Here is a 20,526-nt window from a genome sequence, read left to right on the forward strand (position 1 = left end):
AAACTGTAAGTTATCTTACTGGGGAAAAAAAAGTTTATTCTGAAATAGCAGAGAATTGCATTTCCAAAGACACAAGCTAGGGCTTTGAAAGTCTAGAGGATAAAGGAGAGGACCACTCTTTATAGAGGAATGGCAAAGTTGAGAGATATTTGTTATTAACAAAAAGCCCATTGAAACAAACTGAGAGTTTTAATGTAGTAGTTTTTCATTGGCTGAGTTGTGACAGTCTCTCATTGGCTGGGCTGTTGCTGAACAAAGAAATTCTTTCCTCCTGCTACCACAATACAATAGAATCTTTTTCCTACGGGGAATGCAAGGTAAGTCTCTTCCTATTGGGATCTGCCAATAGGAATCTTCCTATGGATGGGAATAGGAATCTTCCTATGGATCTTCCTATGGAGGAAGAGTAGTAGGGTATGAGAGCTCCTACTTCTGGCTCCTGACTCTATTTTACTTTACTTTATATATATATTTTTAAGATATATATATATTTTTAAAATTTTATTTATTCATGAGACACACACACACACACACAGAGAGAGAGAGAGAGAGAGAGAGGCAGAGACACAGGCAGAGGAAGAAGCAGGCTCCATGCAGGGAGCCCGATGTGGGACTCGATCCCGGGTCTCCAGGATCACACCCTGGGCCGAAGGCAGCGCTAAACTGCTGAGCCACCCGGGCTGCCCAATTTATTTATTTATTTAAGTAATCTCTATACCCAACATGGGGCTTCAACACATGATCCGAAGACCAAGAGTCGAGTCCTCCACAGACTGAGCCAGCCAGGCGCTCTTCCTGACTCCATTTTAAATGAGATTTCCTCATCAATTTTAACAAATCGAACTAAACTCAAGAGTAGGTAAGTGGGAAAGGAGAGCAGAGGGGAACCCAGATGGAAAAACAAGTTCCTCTAGCTCAGATCAATGGACTCTAGGGAAATTCTTTAATATCTCTCCTTTTTAAAATATTTTATTTGACACACAGAGAGAGTACAAGCGGGGGAGCTCAGGAAAGGAGAGAGAGGGAGAGGCAGACTCCTCACTGAGTGGAGAGCCCAATGCAGGACTCGATCCTAGGACCCCAGAATCATGACCTGAGCTACAGGCAGACACTTAACTGACTAAGCCACCCAGGGGCCCAATTCTTTAATCTCTTGAGAACAAAAATGTACCTAGGAGTTTTTCATTTATGAATGGATCACTAGTTCATATGAACTGATCACCTATTGTTTACCAAGCACTGGAAACAGGTTTAAGAGAGGAATAAACAGATATGGTTCCTCACCTTAGGAAGCTTACAGAATGTCTGTTGGGGGAGACTTTACACAAATACATATTTACTTGGGCAATTATAAGGTAACTTGAATGATAATAGGCTAATTGTATGGTTGCTGGGAAAACCATTCGGGGAGGCAGGTTGTTTTTGTTCTTTTTTAAAAGATATTATTTATATGACAGAAAGAAAGAGAGACAGAACACAACAGGCAGAGGGAGAGAGAGAAGCAGGTTCCCAGCCAAGCAAGGAGCCCAATGTGAGGCTCCATTCAAGGACCCTGGGATCATGACCTGAGCTGAAGGCAGATGCTTAACTGAGCCACCCAGATGACCTGAGATTTTTTTTTTTTAAGATTTTATTTATTTATTTATTTGAGAGAGAGAGTGGGAGGGGGTGGTTGTGCAAGAGGAATAGAGAGGGAGGGAAAGAATCTCAAGCTGACTCCCGACTAACCATGAAACCCTCTGTGGGGCTGATCTCAAAACACTGAAATTATGACCTGAGGGGAAATCAAGAGTGGGAAGCAAAATGGACTGAGCCACACAGACATCCCTAGGAGGGAGGTTTTGATGAGAGAGGGCTATCTGTGTTGAAATCTGAAGAGTGGGTATGACATAGAGAGATGGAGAGGAGAGGTGTAGAAAATCTGTTCTGGCAGAAGAAATGGCAAATGTGAAGGGAAGACACTAGGCTAAGGCATTTCCTGAGGCTGCAGTAGAAAGGGGGAGATTCAGCTTGAGCAAGTTATATAGGTTTTTATTCTATGGAATAACCTATTCCTTAACCCCCAAACAGCTCCTCCTCTGTCCTCATTACCTAGAAACATGACTTAAAGCAATTTGGAGAGCATCACACTTCCATTCAAGGCACCCAACTATCCTTATTTAAACACATTTAAGGAAGGTAACATGAATCCATTAGTAAAGAACAGCAGAATCAAGACAGTCTTGTTTAGCTCAAAACCTAGCATCTAACACGTTATCTAGCACATAATTACGTTTTGTACGTTGTGAATTCAAGAAACAGGTGTACTTTAAAATATATATATATATTTAAATGTAGTATTTTTAAGAACAGATGTCATGGATAATGTTCCCAAGCTACGGACCCGCGTTCCCTTCTCTGCCCAGGCCCTCGGGCCCCTGCAGGCCTTTCGGGGCGGGGGGGGGGGCAGGGGGACGTGGGGAGACCAGGTTGCGGGAAGGCTGGCTCCAGGCAGCAGCCGCGCTCCGCCGGGGCACTGGCGGCGGAACCGCGAGGAGGCGGAACTTTAGGCTCGTGGAACTGTGGCCCTGCGGACCACTGCGAGGGAGGCACACCCCCGGCCCGGAAGTCGCTGACGCGAGCTGGTGCTTCGGCAGCCATCGCGCTTTGCAGTTCGATCTAGGAGGGTGTAGGGCAGACGCCAGGCGAGGAATTGCGACCTCTCCGTTCGCTGGTGAGTGGTAGTCTCTTCCGTCGGTGGAACCGGCAGGCGGCAGCTGTGGGTCCCCGGGAAGGTGTCTGTTTCGGGCCTGAGCCCATCGGGGCCCCTGCTGGTGGCCAGGCGAAAAGGGGTCTCTGTTTTCGTGTCCGGAATCGGGCGGCACTCCAGCGGAACGGGTTCCTTTCCTGCTCTGCGGTGGTCGCGCTCAGAGTCCTCTGGATAGGACACCTGCTTCTGTCAGACGGTGGCATTGCAGGAAAGGACGGGATGACTTTAAGCTGCACACGAGCCCTTCCTTCCCTTCGTCCTCAGTTTACTCACCTGGTCAGGTGAAGGTGCAGGTGCAGGGGATCACTGACAGCTCGAGAGCCCGTGACGCGGTGTTTTCGGTTCTCCTCATTAGTTTGGGGGCAAAGTGAGCTCCCTGACTAGTACGAGTTAGCGTCCGGCCATAGCCCAAGGCCAGCAGAGTGGGGGAACAGATAAACTGTCGGGGGGAAACTAATGATTCATAAATTTTTCCAAGATTTTTGAACATAGAAATTTGTTTTGACAACGGCTGAAACTCTGACCTCATTGGCCGAAAGAACCAAACTCATTAGGAACGTAAGGTATTTGGTACACTGGGCAAAACAGTGAGGGATTTTTTTTTTTTTTTAAGATTTTATTTAGGGCAGCCCGGGTGGCTCAGCGGTTTAGCGTCGCCTTCAGCCCAGGCAGGGCCTGATCCTGGAGACCTGGGATCGAGTCCCGCGTTGGCTCCCTGCGTGGAGCCTGCTTCTCCCTCTGCCTGGGTCTCTGCCTCTCTCTCTCTCTCTCTCTCTCTCATGAATAGATAAATAAAATCTTAAAAAAAAATTTATTATTTTTTTTCATGAGAGACACAGAGGCAGTGACCTAGGCAGAGGGAGGAGCAGGCTCCCCGCAGGCAACCAGATGTGGGACTCGATTCCAGGACCCCGGGATCACGCCCTGAGCCAAAGGCCGACTCTAAACCACTGAGCCACCCAGGTATCCCTGAGGGAATCCTTTTAACTTGAAAAATTAAACCTAGTATTATTTGCATATTCATCTGTCAAGCTCAGTGTTACCCTGTATCTTACTCTAAATAATATCCTAGGTTCAGTGTTAAAATTCCAGTTAAGAGTATGAAAGTAAACATTTACTGACTGTCTCCTTTCTGTGAGGTACTAGCCATTCGCACAACAATCCACTAAGGAAGGTAATGGTATCCTCTCTATTTTACAGGTGCGGAATAAGGAAAAATTACAATTTGTCAATAATTAGTGGTGCAGACATAACACAGAAGCAGGATTTATATTCACCAAAATATCTTGAACTTTAAAAATTAATGTTATAGTTCAATGGCATTTTCTGAGTTTGCAGAAGAGCAATGTTTTGCTTTTATTTTAGAAATGTTAGAGAAGGGGCACCTGGGTGGCTAACTTGGTTAAGCCTCTGTCTTCCGCTCAGGTCCTGATCCTAGGATCCTGGTATCCAGTCCTGCATCAGCAGCCCCCCACCCCAGCCCTGGAACCTGCTTCTCTCTCTCCCTCTGTCTCCTCCCCCCTCCTCATGCTCTGTTTCCCAAATAAATAAAATCTGAAAGAAAAAAAAGAAATTTTAGAGAAGCATTGTTAGTAATTACAAAGATTAGCAGTTGAAAAAAAGTACATTTTAACTATCCTTTCCTTGCACTTGAAGCAGGAATTGAGACAAGAGATTAGGCTATCAGAAATGAAAATCACTGCCACATTATTTGAAGCTTATAAATCAGAATTCTGTAGTAATGATTCATTAGTTCTCCACCCTCTTCTTTAAGTATACTTGGTTGATACTAATTTAAATGATTTCTCTGCAAAACATTACTAAGCAAATACCTTTAAAATCACGTGTTTGAAAATATTCTCTTGGAAGTGATGAACCACTAAATTCTTCTCCTGAAACCCAGATTGCACTCTGTTAAATACCTAGAATTTAAATAAAAATTTGAAAAGAAAAAGGAAACTTTCTCTCTTGTGTATAGCTTTTAGAACAGTTTCAGTTAGGAGTATTTTAAGGGGGCGCCCTGGCTGGCCCAGTTGGTGGGGTATGCTACTCTTGATCTTGGGGTTATGAGTTCAAGGCCCACACTGGGCCTAGAGCTTTTTTAAAAAAAGTATTTTAAGGATGGAATTTGACACTGCTTATATCTATACATTCATTTTCTTGATTCAGTATAGGCAAATTCAATCCTCAGACTTAAAACTTTATTCATAGTGTTCTTTCCTCGTTTTCTCACTCTTAAAAAAATCCTATATATGTCACAGATTTAACCTTTCTTTTTTTTTTTTAAACCTTTCAACTGAATGTCACTTTTCCCCAAAAGAAACTTGCGTTTGTACTTTTTGTTGATTAAATGGAACCAAAGGTATAATTCCATTACTATGATTGCTATGCATTCAGTCATAAAAATGTTCTTTTGAGTTTTGTATTTGCATCACTGTTTCAAAACTTTAAGGGCTGTAGAAAGAAAATCTAACAGTTCTACTGAAGAGTATTTATAAGGCAGAATTGTCTTGAAACATTCAACATTGTTATTCTCAAAAAAAAAAAAAAAAACATTGTTATTCTCCATCCTTAGTAATGCACAGGGCCTTGCTGAAATTTTATAAAACATGGTCAAGCAGAGCTTGGCATTGTATTTCTAGTACTATTCGAATTTTATATAAATAAAGTTTGGGGTTTGAATTTCAATTTAGTTGGAATGCCACCTTATATTGTGTAGTATTCAAAATGTCTTCAGGTACATTATCATAATTGATCAATCTTAAAACTGTGAGGCCGATAGTATTCCCATTATAAGTAAGAAGAAATTGGAGCTCAGAAAGATTAGTTTTCCCAGAGTAATAGTACCTCAAAAGATGCATATTGAATCCAGATTTTTATTTTTTTTAAGTTTTTTTATTTTCACTTTTTTAAAAGATTATATTTATTTATTCATGAGAGACACAAAGAGAGAGGGAAAGACATAGAGGGAGAAGCAGGCTCCACGCAGGGAGCCCCATGCAGAACTCAATCCTAGGACCTGAGATCACCACCCGAGCTGAAGGCAGACGCTCTGCCACTGAGCTACCCAGGCATCCCTAAATCCAATTTTTTTTTTTTTAAGATTTTATTTATTTATTCATGAGACACAGAGAGGCAGAGAGAGAAGCAGGCTCCATGCACGGAGCCCGATGTGGGACTTGATCCCAAATCCTGGGATCACTCCCTGAGCCAAACTCAACCGCTGAGCCACCCAGGCGTCCCTAGATCCAGTTTTTTAAATTCTTAGGATAAGTACTTACTTTCCCCATAGCTCTACCACCCTTTGCTTCCTGAAGTTAATAATGTATTATTTCTACAGTGCTACTCTGGTATTATATTTGCCTTTTTAGATTATTGGAGCTTTTATTTTTATTTATATTTTAATAATAGCTTTCTTGAAAGATAGTTCACATTCCATAAAATTTATCCTCTTAAAGTATACAATTCAGTGTTTTTGGTATATTCACAATGTTATGCAACCATCACCACTTTCTATTCCAGAACATTTTCGTCACCCAGAAAGAAACCCAGTACCTATTAGCAGTCACTCCCAGTTTCCCCTTACCTCCCGTGTCTGACAACCACTAACTGAGAACTTACATGTTCAGGACATTTCATGTAATGGAATTTCATATAAACTTAAACTTTCATTTGAAAGTTTAATGGAAGAAGACTTTAAGAAGTTATTTGTCATCTGAGAGGTTCTGCTCCATTATAATCTTTTGTACTGATTTTCATGTTACTGGAGTAGATCACTTTTCTAATCTGCATAGGCACTTTTCCTGTTTGTTGTTCATGCAATAAATAAATCTGCTGACGTGTATATGTTTCCTTATTCTTGACCTTTGCTCTTCACATGTCTAATAGTGTATTCATGGTGTTGTGTAACCTGTTCTCAGGGCTCGGATATCTGTTTGTGGCTATGTAACTTTTATTCTTAGTTGGGCATTTTTACTTCTACATTAAAATGATTAATGCTTCCCACCTTGTTTTAAGATTCTTAGAAACCATGGCTTTATAGAAATATAAATATCTCATTATATTCTAAATAAAGTTTCTCTGTATATGTTATTGAATTATTTTTCTAGGGACAAATTTTATAACAGCAAATGTGGACATCTTTATGCAAAAAATCTTTTTTTCTTCAAGGCTCACCCATTCCACTCCTTCAGTCTCACAGCTCTCACCTCCTAAAAATCATCTTCAGTGAGGACTTTTTTTTTTTTTTAAGTAAGTTCTATCCCCAATGTGAGGTTCGAACTTATAACTCCGAGATCAAGAATCACATGCTCCCCTGAATAAACCAGCTAGGTACCCCTCCAATGAGGACTTTGTCACTTGATTCACAGTGTTGCTTCCTCTAGCCCTCCATTCTTCTAGGTAATTCTGCTGTCAACTTGGACAGTAGACCATATAGCCTGGCTTCCCCTTTCACTCCAGTTTCCTTCAGCTCTCTGTGCCAGACCCAGGCCTTGGAATTGTCACTACCCAGACCTGATCCTCTTGAATTTTTGAACCTTACATTCTCCAGTTTGCTGACCCAATTCTGCTCGCCTTTCACTTTTCCCACCCTTTTACTATGACTATGTCTACAGTTGCTTTTCAATAAGATTTTTCCCCCTATTCTCTTCTGTGAGAAGCCTGCCTTTGCTCCCCAGTTTATCCCCACATACTAGCTGCCTTTATACCTTTTTTACACAGCCTGAATTTTTGATCAAATCACTTCAGCCTCTCACTAGTACTCTCAAATTCCTGTTCCCCTTGTCTTTTTTCATTCCTAATCCCTATTCATTCCATGTGCTGTGAAGCAGATCCTCCCTGGGAGGTGAGGGTGGCAGGGAGAAGGGGAAGTTGGAAATCCATGCAGTGCAGATGGGCAGTGCTATGAATGTTTTTCAGCCCTAGCCAAGCACTTGCCTCTTTTTAGCAGTCTTTTAACTTGATCTTTTCCCCACAATAGCTATAGCTATTCAGATCGTCACTCTGCTCCTCTGAAAATTCTCTATACCCCTTCTTCACTTCTAGAGTCTGATTCCTGATACCTCCACTGTACATTCCCCTGCCCTCCTTCGTTCCATTCTTAGAGGAGATGTGTTCTCAGCCCTGGCTTCTCTTGAGACTTTCCCCCTTTTGCTTAATTCCTTCCTTCCCTTTCTTTCTCATCTTTAACCTCTCCATTTCCGCTAGCTCCTTCTTACCAACATATTTAGCCTTCCTTAGGAAGAAAATCCCCTCCATCATACCATTTCAAACTCTTTGAAAGAGGAATCTTGCCTTACTATCTCCACCTATTGACCTTCTGTCCTATTCACTTCTCCATAATAATAGCAACCAGGTATTAAGTACTTATTTTGTGCATTTTATCTCATTTAATCTTTACAACACCCTGAGTTTGCTAAAGAAACTAGCTTGTTCCAAGGTCACATAGTTAATGACTCCTCGAGACCTAGCTCTGCTGTGCTTTAAGTAGTACTGGCTTTAGGCTCTCCTGGACTACTGCTCTACTGTGGGCTTCTCATGCTCTCAGCAGTTGTCTCCTTGTCACTAAGCAAGCTGTGACATCTCTGCAGCAGTACTTGATGGAGAACTTCTTTCCACTTTGCCACTGTCTCTTCTAGTTTTTTTTTTTTTTTTTTTTTAATTGATTTGAGGGAGAGCACAAGTGGATGGAAGGGCAGAGAGGGAGAAGCAAACTCCTTGCTGAGCAGGTAGCCTGATATGGGGATTGATCCAAGGACCCCGGGATCATGACCTAAGCTGAAGGAAGACGCTTAACCAACAGAGCCATACAAATGCCCCTCTTCTAATTCTTCTATCCTTGCTGGGTTCTGTTGGTTCTCCCACCTTTCTGTGTCCCTTAACAACCATCTCAAGTGAAAACTCCTTTCTTCCATACCATTTGACTGGTGCTTAAAGCAGGAGGCCTTTGGGCAGAGTTGGTGGCAGAAATTCTGATGTTGGTTGGGAAGGAGAATGGACACAGATTGTAAGGTGGTAATGTATACGTCACCAGTAGTGAATGGCAAGTGGTTTACTTTGAACCAGGGAAAGCTACAAGTGGAAAAGATTTAAGCTCATAAAGGTGGCCAAAGGTACACAATGGAAGTTCTGGAATACTAGACCAGGAATTGGAATCATTTCTCAGCTCCCTTGGCTCTATCCACAGGTATAGGGTGGCCATATAATGTCACACCTAATCAGCATGCTTTCAACAGTGAAAGGAAGCACTATTAATAATTGTACTGAAATAACTTTGCTGAGACCATCCCCAGCAGGCCAGGAGGTATAGTCACCCTGACTATGCAACAAGTAAACTCTAGATGACATTTTCATGAAACCACTCTGAAGAGGGTCTACAGACTGGTACAAACAAAATTTGAGGTTAAGATATTGGGGAATGTGGTTTAAGGTTCTTCATTTAGTAGCTCCTATAGGAATTAAAGAAAGCTTGAGACTGCAGAAATTGATAGAGCTGGGGAATAACTAACTGGATGTGGGATGTGAGAGAGAAGGAGGAATTACATGTCAGAGTTATAAGCTGGAGTGATTCAAAAAATGGTATGTAACCATTTAAACAAATTTAAGGGCAGCCCAGGTGGCTCAGCGGTTTAGCGCTGTCTTCAGCCCAGGGCCTGATCCTGGAGACCTGGGATTGAGTCCCATGTCAGGCTCCCTGCATGGAGCCTGCTTCTCCCTCTGCCTGTGTCTCTGCCTCTCTCTCTCTCTCTCTCTCTCTCTCTCTCTCTCTGTGTCTCTCTTGAATAAATAAATAAAATCTTTAAAAAATTAAAAAAATAAAAATAAACAAATGTAAGCCTTTAAAACTGTTTGTTATAAAGCTACTACAATGTAAGAGAAAGGGAATGGACCTGGAAGTCAGAAAGACTCGAGTTTGAATTTAGATGTGCCAATAACTAATGCTTCAGTTTTAGTTACTTTAACTTCGGTTTCTTCTGTAAATTGGGAACAGTAATGTATTTACTTTGGGGCCCAGTCAGTAAAGCATGTGATTCAGTAGAGCCACTAAAGCACTCAACTCTTGATTTCAGGACCCACAATGGGCATGGAGCCTACTTAGAAAAAAAATTAATAATAGGTATTCACTTTGAAAGGTTGTTTGGGGGTACCTGGGTGGCTCAAATGGTTAAGCATCTGCCTTCTGCTCAGATCGTGATCTCAGGGTCCTGAGATCAGGCCCCACATTGGGCTGCCTGCTCAGTGGAGAGTCTCCTCCCTCCTCATCTGCCCCTCTCTCCACTCGTGCTCTTATCTTTCTCTGAAATAAATGAAATCTTTTTAATTCTTTTTTTTTTTAATTTTTATTTACTCATGAGAGACATACGAAGAGAGAGAGAGAGAGAGAGAGAGAGGCAGAGACACAGGCAGAGGGAGAAGCAGGCTCCATGCAGGGAGCCTGATGTGGGACTCGATGGCAGACCTCCAGGATCACACCCTAGGCTGAAGGCAGCGCTAAACCGCTGAGCTACCCGGCTGCCCAATAAAATATTTTTTAAAAAAGAAAGAAAAAAAAAAAAGAAAAGAAAAGAAAGAAAGGTTGTTAGGGTGTTTAGTGTGACATACACAAAGTACCTAGTCATGTAGGCTACATGGTAGAAGAAATAACAGCAGCTAACATCGAATGCTTCCTCCACGTCAGATGTTAAGTGTTTTGTCTAGTAATGGATTTAATCTTCACAACCATCTCAGGGAGCTACTGTTATCCCCAGTTTACAGGTAAGGAAATTGAAGTAACTTGCTTAAGGTAGATAATAAGTGGTAAAGTCCTGGTTCCATAGCTCTTGTTTTCAACCTCTTGACAAATCATAATGCTCATAGGGGTAGATGCTAATTTTTGCTTTATTAAATCAAAAGACTGGTTCAGTATTGTTTCTTATGTCTATATGTTATAGGTAGCAAGCATGAAGACCAAATGCCTAAATTTAGTCTCAGATTGGTTTTTCATTCTGACTCATTGCCACCCTTGTGAGCACCTGTGGACTGACTCAAAGTTTGCAGTCCCCTAACCTGTCCCATCATTTCACAGTACCTGACTTTTTGCTGTCCCCACTTAGTTTCACACCTCTGCACAAAGTACAACAGCTACTTAGCAAACTCTTATTGAATCATCAAGATTCAGGCTGAACATCATCCAAAAAATGTTTCCTTAGCTACAGTTTTTGCCTCTGTAGAACTGTGGTAATGGACTCTGGATGTAGAGACAAGGAAGTCTGTTTTTCTCTTTTTCTATACAGAGCATAATGTACATTTGTGAGCATACCATCCCCCTTCCTACTGCTTTACTTCTTATTCTGATTTCATGCTGTTATGATCATTAATCCCCTAATAGCTTCTGATTTACAATATGAGTAGTTCTTTTTCTTTGTGTTTGTATAAGTTTTGAAATTCTAATTCTATAGGGTAAGTTATTACCATCCTAGATAATATCATACTCGGTTTTTTTTTTTTTATCATACTCAGTTTTAACATTTTGTTGAATTACATTTGTGTAGCTTAGTCCTAGACTCTAACCTTTTCAAGAGAAAGAGCCATGTTTATCATCAATGTTTGAATCCCCTGTGGTGTCTAGCTCAGGACCTTGGACATAATATGAACTTGGTAATCATTATTGAATTAAATAAAATGTCTCAGTACACCAGTACTTTATTTGATTATCTACAGTAAAAATTATGATTCTCTTTGAAAAACCTGTATCTTACCTAAAAATCTTCAGAAAAGCCACTTGTATATATTTTCTGTGACTACATGTTTCAATTTCTACATGACCTAGAATAATAATAGAATGAGTTATAATTTTCAACTTGAGTAAAATAAGAACTTCTGAGGTACTGGATTCTTCCATATACATGTGGCTCTTCTAGTTCTCATTCTTGTGATACTAACACATGAAACTTCATAATTTGTGAGTCATTCTCAGTCAGGAATGGACCGGTTCCAAGAGCAAAATTTTGCTCTTGCTAGTTCATGTAAGGGGATGGAAGAGAGGTGAGGCTATTGCCTGGATCCAGGGAATCCCCTAGTAAATACTTCTAAGCCTCCTAAACTGCAGGTAGGTTGTCTCTTTTGTTTCTCAGTCTCAAGGCAATGTAATCTCTTAACACCTTATCCTCTAGCAATTCTGAGTTTGGTGGGCCTGTCTGGATCAAAGTTGGCAGCCCCCTGACAGAGAGGTGGTTAAAGAAAGCAGTGTTGTATGTCACACTTTGTCTAAAGAATGTCAAAGAGAGAAGAACCTCTGAAATTGTTTGACTTGTTTAGGCTCAATTTTTGGGCCTGGGTTCTATCAAGCTCTAGAAAATGAACTTTGTTGATCTGAAAGTGTATTTTTGTATATGTGATTTTTCATTTCTCGAGGATTTTTTCCCTCTTCTTTCCATATTAGCTTTATTAGTTATCAAGCACATATCAAGTAAATGCTAAACTGAATTATACTCTGCATTTTCTACTGTGATTTAAGAAAAATGGTTTTTAACATTCAGTAATATAGTTAAAATTTGAAAAATGCCCAGAAAGTTTACAAACCCAGAAATTTACCTGGTACCATTTTGCTACAAAAGACCAAAAGTAACAGAAAGAGGGTTTTTACTCCACATAGGTATAATCAGACCCAGAAACTTTCTTCATTATCATAAACTTCTTTTTACATCTTTTTGCACTTCTTCCCCTATTCTAAGGTTTTGGTAAATCTGTTATAGGTTGATCACATATATTTCATTTAACTTACTGTTGAATACAGATTATTTCCAAAATTTTTCCTACATAATGCTTTGAATAACATCTTTATACATAAAAAATGTCCCTATTTAGGAGAATTTCTAAAAGTAGATTCTTGGTGGCCACCCGACTCCTCATCTCAGCTCAGGCATGGATCTCAGGGTTGTGAGTTAAAGCCCCACATTAGGCTCCACAGTGGGCGTGGAGCTTACGTAAAATTAATTAATTAACTTTAAAGTAAAATTCTTGGGTCAAACAGTATAACTAACATGTTACTGCTGAATTAATTGTTAAAAAGATTTGTACCAGGATCCCTGGGTGGTGCAGCGGTTTAGCGCCTGCCTTTGGCCCAGGGCACGATCCTGGAGACCCGGGATCGAATCCCACGTCGGGCTCCCGGTGCATGGAGCCTGCTTCTCCCTCTGCCTGTGTCTCTGCCTCTCTCTCTCACTCTCTGTGTGACTATCATAAATTAAAAAAAAAAAAAAAAAAAAAGTTAAAAAAAAAAGATTTGTACCAATTTATACTGCCACTAACTGCTTCTCTTACCACATCTTTTCCAGTTCTGGCTGTTACAATTAATTTTCGTGTTTGCTACTCTGACTGGCAAAGAATGGTCTCTAGTTCCTTTTTTTTTAAATTAAAAAAATTATTTTAGTTTGTTTTCTTAAAAATGGAAAGAAATCTTTTACTTTTTTGTCTTTCTTTTCTTTTTTTATGTAAGCTCCACACCCAACATGAGGATTGAACTGAGAACCCTAAGGTCAAGAGTCACATCTTCTTCCAACCAAGCCAGCCAGGCACCCCACTAGTTTGTATTTTAATGGCATTTTGTTTTTTATGCATCAATCTATGTCCGATTAGATCACCCTGGTTAAAAATGGCTAACTACTTATAGTAAGGTTGTTGTAGGATTTTTTACTCAGAGTTCATGTTTAATATTGTAGGTGTTTAATGTTGACTACTGAATTCAAAACTCTTTCTTTTCCAGACCCTGTAAGATTTGGATATGTCCTTCATATTTGACTGGATTTACAGTGGTTTCAGCAGTGTTCTACAGTTTTTAGGTAATGTTGGCCCTTTTTTCTCTACTGTTATCCCATTTATTCCTACTTAAATAAAGTGCTTATTTGTCTGAAGCTTCTTTATATAGAACCCAATGTGGGCTTTGAAATCATACAAATGTGTTCAGTTACTCGTTGTATCCCTTTTAATTATGTAATCTTGGGTACATTACTTTCTCCGCCTTAGCTTTGTTTCCTTATCTGTAAATTAAAAATAATTCCTACACCTTAAGGTTGTTGATAGGAATATTATTTACAGGAATAGCTACCTTTGATTAGCCAGTTTACCTAAGTGCTTTTAGATACCTTATCTCATTTAATCCTCGCAGGATTCTCTGCATTATTTTTGTTATTATAAAACGCACTTCCATAAAGTGCCTTGCATATCATAACTGGCAGCATATCATCTTCTTTTTTTTTTTTTTAAGATTTTATTTATTCATGAGAGAGAGAGAGAGAGAGAGAGAGAGAGAGAGGCAGAGACACAGAGACACAGGCAGAGGGAGAAACAGGCTCCATGCAGGGAGCCTGACGTGGGACTCGATCCCAGGTCTCCAGGATCACAGCCTGGGCTGAAGGCGGCACTAAACCGCTGAGCCACCCCGGCTGCCCAGCATATCATCTTCTAAATGAGACTTGTATACCCAGCAATTCTGACTAGAGATTTTCCTCTCTTTATAGATTTTGTTTTCTTTATATTTTTAAAGAGGAAAAATCTTAGCATCTCATTCTCTTAATACTCTTCTCACATTTTCCAGTGAAACAAGCTTTTGATTAACTTTTATGTTACAACGTACACAATTTTATTATTGTAGTAGTTAATGAAGATATTTCCAGTCTCCTATTTTCAAATCATGCCCTAAGTTTAGTCTCCATGTAATCATCATCTTGAACTGGAACAAAGAGAAGCATTTCATATAATTACAGAGTTGTCAACATAATTCCTAACTGGCCACAACCGTACTTAGGAATTATTATCTCCTATATAAATAGTTCTTTTTCCACAACATCTTAACAAAGGAAATAAATTTTGCTTGGAAAATACACATTTTGTTTGATTACTACATATTAAAAGGATAAAAATGTAAGATCAAATTTTGTCGATCTATTTTTATATCTTATTTGGACCTCAATGTTTGCACATTTTTAAAAAACAAGGTTTCTTTTTTTTCCTTTTTAAAATTCCTCACATTTTATACTGTCACTCTACCACAGGTCAAATATCAGATCTCTCTACACTACCTCCTCAAGAATTCTTTAATATTTTTATCAGACCAGGGACACCTGGGTGGCTCAGCGGTTTAGCACCTGCCTTTGGCCCAGGCCGTGATCCTGGAGTCCCAGGATTGAGTCCCACGATTGAGTCCCACATCGGGCTCTCTACGTGGAGCCTGCTTCTCTCCCTGCCTGTGTCTCTGCATCTCTCATGAATAAATAAAATCTTTAAAAAATATATATATTTTTTTTTTATCAGACCGAGATATTTTGTTACAATTTGCAACAATTGAGTCAGAAATAAACATTTTCAATTTCATTATACTGGGATAACCTTAGTTGTAACAAGTTGGTATCTATATCTCAGTTTATAGAAATACTAATCTATGCTGAACTATGTTGAAAGAGCAAAATAAATTGCCGCATAAGCAGGAGCAAAAGGTTAATAGGACTAATACTAGGAGGCAGTGTAGAGAAATGAAATAAACCAAAGCTTTGGCATCAGGCATGGTTTTAAATCTCAGATCTAACTTCAGCATTTGAGCAAGTTTAACTCTGAGCCTTTGTTTCCATCTGTAAAAAAGAAGATAATGTTTACTTCAAAGAATTATTTTCAAGATTAAATAATGTGTAGCAGTTTGCTTAACAGTGCCTATCACAAAATAAGAATTTAGTCCAACTCACTTGAAAGATTAAAGTTTAAACGTTCTAGGTGTTCCTTTTGGAATCTTATCTAGTGCACTTTTACTACTTAAAAGGATAGCAAGATTGATTGTGATTGCACTGGTTGAAAACAATCTGTGTAGAAACGTTTTAAGAAATAGAAATGTCAGGGCACCTGGATGGCTCAGTCAGTTAAGTGTCTGCCTTCAGCTCAGGTCATGATTGCAGGGTCCTAGGATTGAACCCCACATGTAGCCACCTACTTAGCAGAGAGCATGCTTTTCCCTCTCCCTCTGCTGCTCCCCCTGGTTGTGCTCTTTCTCTCTCAAATAAATAAATAAAATCTTAAAAAGAAATGTATAAAAAATTATTAGTCACAATTCATGATTAAATAAGAAATGTAGTATCCCAGCTCAAGTAAATATGGAAAACAATCCTGCCCTTAGGATCAAAACTCTTGGTCACTGGGTGATCAAAAGATTAGGACATCCTACAATTTACTTCTTAAGGTTCAATGTGGATAAAGAATTACGTGTTATTTTGGCATGAACTTATTAAAACATAGGTAGCCTGAATTACAACACCTAAAATCTTTAAAAGTTCATTCATTGATTGATTAAATATATTTTGGGCTTGCTATTATGTCCCAGTCCTCATGTAATTCCATGGGTGTTGACAATTAAACACATGAAACATAAAGTTCAGTATTACCACATACCTCTTTTTTTTTTTTTTTTTTTTTAAGATTTTATTTATTTATTCATGAGGCACAGACAGAGAGAGGCAGAGACACAGGCAGAGGGAAAAGCAGTCTTCATGCTGGGAACCCGACTTGGGACTTGATCCTGGTTCTCCAGGATTACACCCTGGGCTGAAGGCGGCGCTAAACCGCTGAGCCACCCAGGTTGCCCTCACATACCTCTTAGAATTTTCAAAAGCTAGGGCAGCCCGGGTGGCTCAGCGGTTTAGCGCCGCCTTCAACCCAGGGCATGATCCTGGAGACCGGGGATCGAGTCCCACGTCGGGCTCCCTGCATGGAGCCTGCTTCTCCCTCTCCCTCTGCCTCTCTCTCTCATTCTGTGTGTGTGTGTGTGTGTGTGTGTGTGTGTGTGTGTGTGTGTCTCATGAATAAATAAATAAAGTTAAAAGAAAAAAAAGAATTTTCAAAAGCTAGATGTTGACAACACCAGAAACTGACAAGGATGTGGAGCAGCAAGAATGTTCATTCACTGCTGGGAATGCAAAATGGTACAGACACTTTGGAAGATTGGGGGATTTCTTACAAAACTAGACATACTCTCACCATATAATCCAGCAGGTGTGCTCCTTGGTAGGTCCACACATGAACCTGCATATTGATGTTTTATAGCAGCTTCATTTATAATTGACAAAACTTGGAAGGAACCAAGATATCCTTCAGTAGGTGAATGGATAAATAAACTGGTTCATCCAGACAGTGGAGCATTATTTAGCACTAAAAAGAAATGAGCTATCAAGCCATGGAGGAAGACATGGAGGAAGCTTAAATGCATATTACTAAGTGAAAGAAGCCAAATCTTACAAGGCTACGTACTGATTACAACTATATGACATTCTGACAAGGCAAAAAGGCAGAAATATGGAGACAGTAAAAAGATGAGTGGATGCTGGGGAGTGGGGACAGGGTGGGAAGAATAGGCGGAGCATACAGGATTTTTAGGGCAATGAAAATACTTTGTATGATAATTATAATGATGGATTTATGTCCTTATATGTGTGTCAAAATACAGAATATACAAACCAAGTGAGCCTTAAGGTAACTGAGTGATTATGATGTATCAGTGTAGATTCATTGCTGGTTAAAAATGTACCATTTTTGTGAGTGATGTTGATAAGGGGGAGGCTATATATGTGTGGGGACAAGGGGTACTTTGGAAATCTCTGTACCATCCTGTCAGTTTTGTTGTAAACCTAAAACTGCTCTGAAAAAAAGCCTTTTAAAAAAAATAGGGATGCCTGGGTGGCTCAGTGGTTGAGTGTCTGCCTTCGACTCAGGGTGTTATCCCAGGGTCCTGGGATCGAGTCCTGCATCAGGCTCCTCTTGAGGAGCCTGCTTCTCGCTCTGCCTGTGTCTCTGCCTCTCTCTCTCTGTGTCTCTCATGAATAAATAAATCTTTAAAAAAATAAAATAAAGCTCAACTTGGAATTTCACAGGAAATTCCAAACTACTATATTGGTCAGTGTTCTTTTTTTCTGTCACTTCCTGTACTAGTACTTGCTTGATACATCCAAAATTATGTGCTTGGTTTCTTTGTTGCTGCTTTAGTTTTATGCAATCCTGTGAATAGTTTAACTGTATTCTCAGGGAAATTTGACAATGACCTAAGCATTTTATTGAAAAAACTCACTATGATTTTTATTGTCAAAACTGCTTAATTTATTTTTGCCTATGGAAAATCTCCTTAATTTTCCTTTTGGTCTAGCTTCATAAATACATGATGTCAAGTATTTTATCAATGTTTCTCTAGTAGAGGACATTGATATTTATCACTAAATTGTAAAGGGAATCAGCATTGTGGTATTGCAGACAAGTTTAGGTAACACATTTAGTGACTGGGACGAAATTTAGTTTTAAAATGATGTAAAAAAAAAGATAAAAAAATAAGATGATGTGAATTAACAAATCATGATATAGAATAACTCTTCAAAACTAAAACTAGAATAGAAATCCAGACTTTTTCAAGCAATTTATAAAATCTTAAAGTTCAAAAGGTGTTTCTTTATTAAAAAAATCTAGAATAATTAGGAAAGGTATCTAAATAACTAACTGTAAATGTTAAATTATTCTTTTATTCAAAGTCTTTTGTTTGGATAATCTCTGTCAGAATTTTGACTAATCATAGCTCTTACTCTACAGGATTATATAAGAAAACCGGTAAATTGGTATTTCTTGGATTGGATAATGCAGGAAAAACAACATTGCTACACATGCTAAAAGATGACAGACTTGGACAACATGTCCCCACGTTACATCCCAGTAAGTATATTCCCACATACAACATATTACATTATCAAGTGATACCACTTCATAGGCACTAACCAAAAACTTTTTGTTTTTTGGTGGGGTTTTTTGGTGAATAAATTATGATTTGACCTAGTCTTCAAATACTATAATAAATCATAGCTGACACACTCCACTCCCTGGGAGTATATATAGATCTTGAAATAATACTCCTATCTTATCAATTAGTACACCCTTCTCCAGCTAGAGGAATTAAAGTTACTGTCTCAGGGATTATAACATGATTGAGGTCTATCCAACCAAATACTACTTAGGCTATAAATAGTCACCATTACCTTGTTCAGATAACTTCAGTTTCTTTCAGGTTTTAAAAGTGTACTTTTAATGTTTATTCAGTGGACAGGTTATATAGTCTTACACTTTGCTGGTAACTCTCAATTTATTAACCAGTTATTTTCTACTCAGAGAAACCTCAACAGTATCTGATACAAAGACTGTAGAATAATTAAAAAAAAAAAAAACGGCACATACTGATACATTTATAGAAAGCTTTAGAACAGGGATGCCTGGGTGGCTCAGCAGTGGAGCATCTGCCTTCGCCTCAGGCTGTGATCCTAGAGTCCCCAGATCAAGTCCCACATCGGGCTCCCTGCATGGAGCCTGCTTCTCCCTCTGCCTGTGTCTCTGCCTCTCCCTGTGTGTGTCTCTTATGAATAAATAAAATCTTAAAAAAAAAAAAAAAAGAAAAGAAAGCTTTAGAACAATTTGAAAGATAATTTACTGTGGTTTCTTTAAGAAAGACTACCTGAGGGGATCCCTGGGTGGCTCAGCAGTTTAGCACCTGCCTTTGGCCCAGGGCATGATCCTAGAGTCCCGGGATCGAGGGGGACTCCCTGCATGGAGCCTGCTTCTCCCTCTGCCTGTATCTCTGTCTCTCTTTCTCTCTCTGTGTGTGTCTCTCATGAATAAATAAAAATCTTTAAAAAAAAAAAAAAAGAAAAGAAAAGAAAAAAGAAAGACTACCTGAAAGACATTAATACTTAATACTGACTCTGTAACTCACTTAATACATACCATCCAGTATATAAAGTTATGTCATAATACTGTTCAAAAAAGTAAATGTTAAAGTGACAAAATTATTAGAACAGAAGCCTAACTTATAAATACCTGTGAAAAATACCTGTGACCTTACTTTCACTTGCAAAGACTATGAATCAAGTAGACTTAAAGTTCTGTTTTGTTTTTTAATTATATATTTTTAGGCATAGAGTTTAAAAACAAGTTAATCCACAAATTAACTGTGAAAAAATGACTGTGGCCTTAATAATGAGTGTAAAATTGAGCACTGGACCAAAAAGTAGATAATATGATAGTTATTTAATTCACTATTCAGAGAACAGGGAAGGAGAACAACAAAAACCATGTATCATTTTATTGATAGAGCTCTTAGTGAAGTTGGAAAGGGAAGATTTCATAAAATTGATAAATTTTTTTTTTATATTAGAAGAATAGGGCTTGGCAAATAAGATTCTGATACAAGAACAATACTATTAAAAAATGATCATGGTGAAATTGAGTATATAAATTGTGTGCCTAAACAATTGGAAGAAACTACAAAGTGGTATTGTATTAGGTGAAATCAATTTAAAAGCATTTTTTTAGGGGTGCCTGGGTGGCTTAGCCTGTTAAGTGGCTGCGTTTGGCTCAGGTCATGATCCCAGAGTCCTGGAATCAAGCCCCACATTGGCTCCCTGCTCAGTGGAGAGTCTGCTTCTCCCTCTTTCTATGCCGCTCACTCTTTCTCTCAAATAAATAAATGAGGATAGCCCGGGTGGCTCAGCGGTTTAGCGCCGCCTTCAGCCCAGGGTGTGATCCTGGAGACGCAGGATCTAGTCCCACGTCAGGCTTCCTGCATGGAGCCTGCTTCTCCCTCTGCCTGTGTCTCTGCCTCGCTCTCTGTGTCTGTCATGAATAAATAAACAAAATCTTAAAAAATAAATATATTTTTATAAATAAATAAATGAAATCCTTAAAAAATTAAAAAAAATTTTTTTCTTAAGATCTTATTTTTAAGTAATGTA

General features: G+C 39.2%; 1 protein-coding gene across 1 annotated transcript in view; it reads left to right on the top strand.

Moving 5' to 3' along the window:
- The first annotated feature begins 2,448 nt into the window (after positions 1 to 2,448).
- SAR1B (secretion associated Ras related GTPase 1B) overlaps positions 2,449 to 20,526 on the top strand; it is a 30,241-nt gene continuing 12,163 nt past the window's right edge. Inside the window, exons 1-3 of the mRNA XM_025994889.2 lie at positions 2,449 to 2,713; positions 13,494 to 13,569; positions 18,341 to 18,460. Of these exons, the coding sequence (XP_025850674.1) occupies positions 13,512 to 13,569; positions 18,341 to 18,460 (178 nt within the window). The 5' untranslated portion in view covers positions 2,449 to 2,713; positions 13,494 to 13,511. The remainder of the gene's footprint in view (positions 2,714 to 13,493; positions 13,570 to 18,340; positions 18,461 to 20,526) is intronic.

Source organism: Vulpes vulpes, chromosome 12, assembly GCF_048418805.1.
Source record: "Vulpes vulpes isolate BD-2025 chromosome 12, VulVul3, whole genome shotgun sequence".
Taxonomy (NCBI): Eukaryota; Metazoa; Chordata; class Mammalia; order Carnivora; family Canidae; genus Vulpes; species Vulpes vulpes.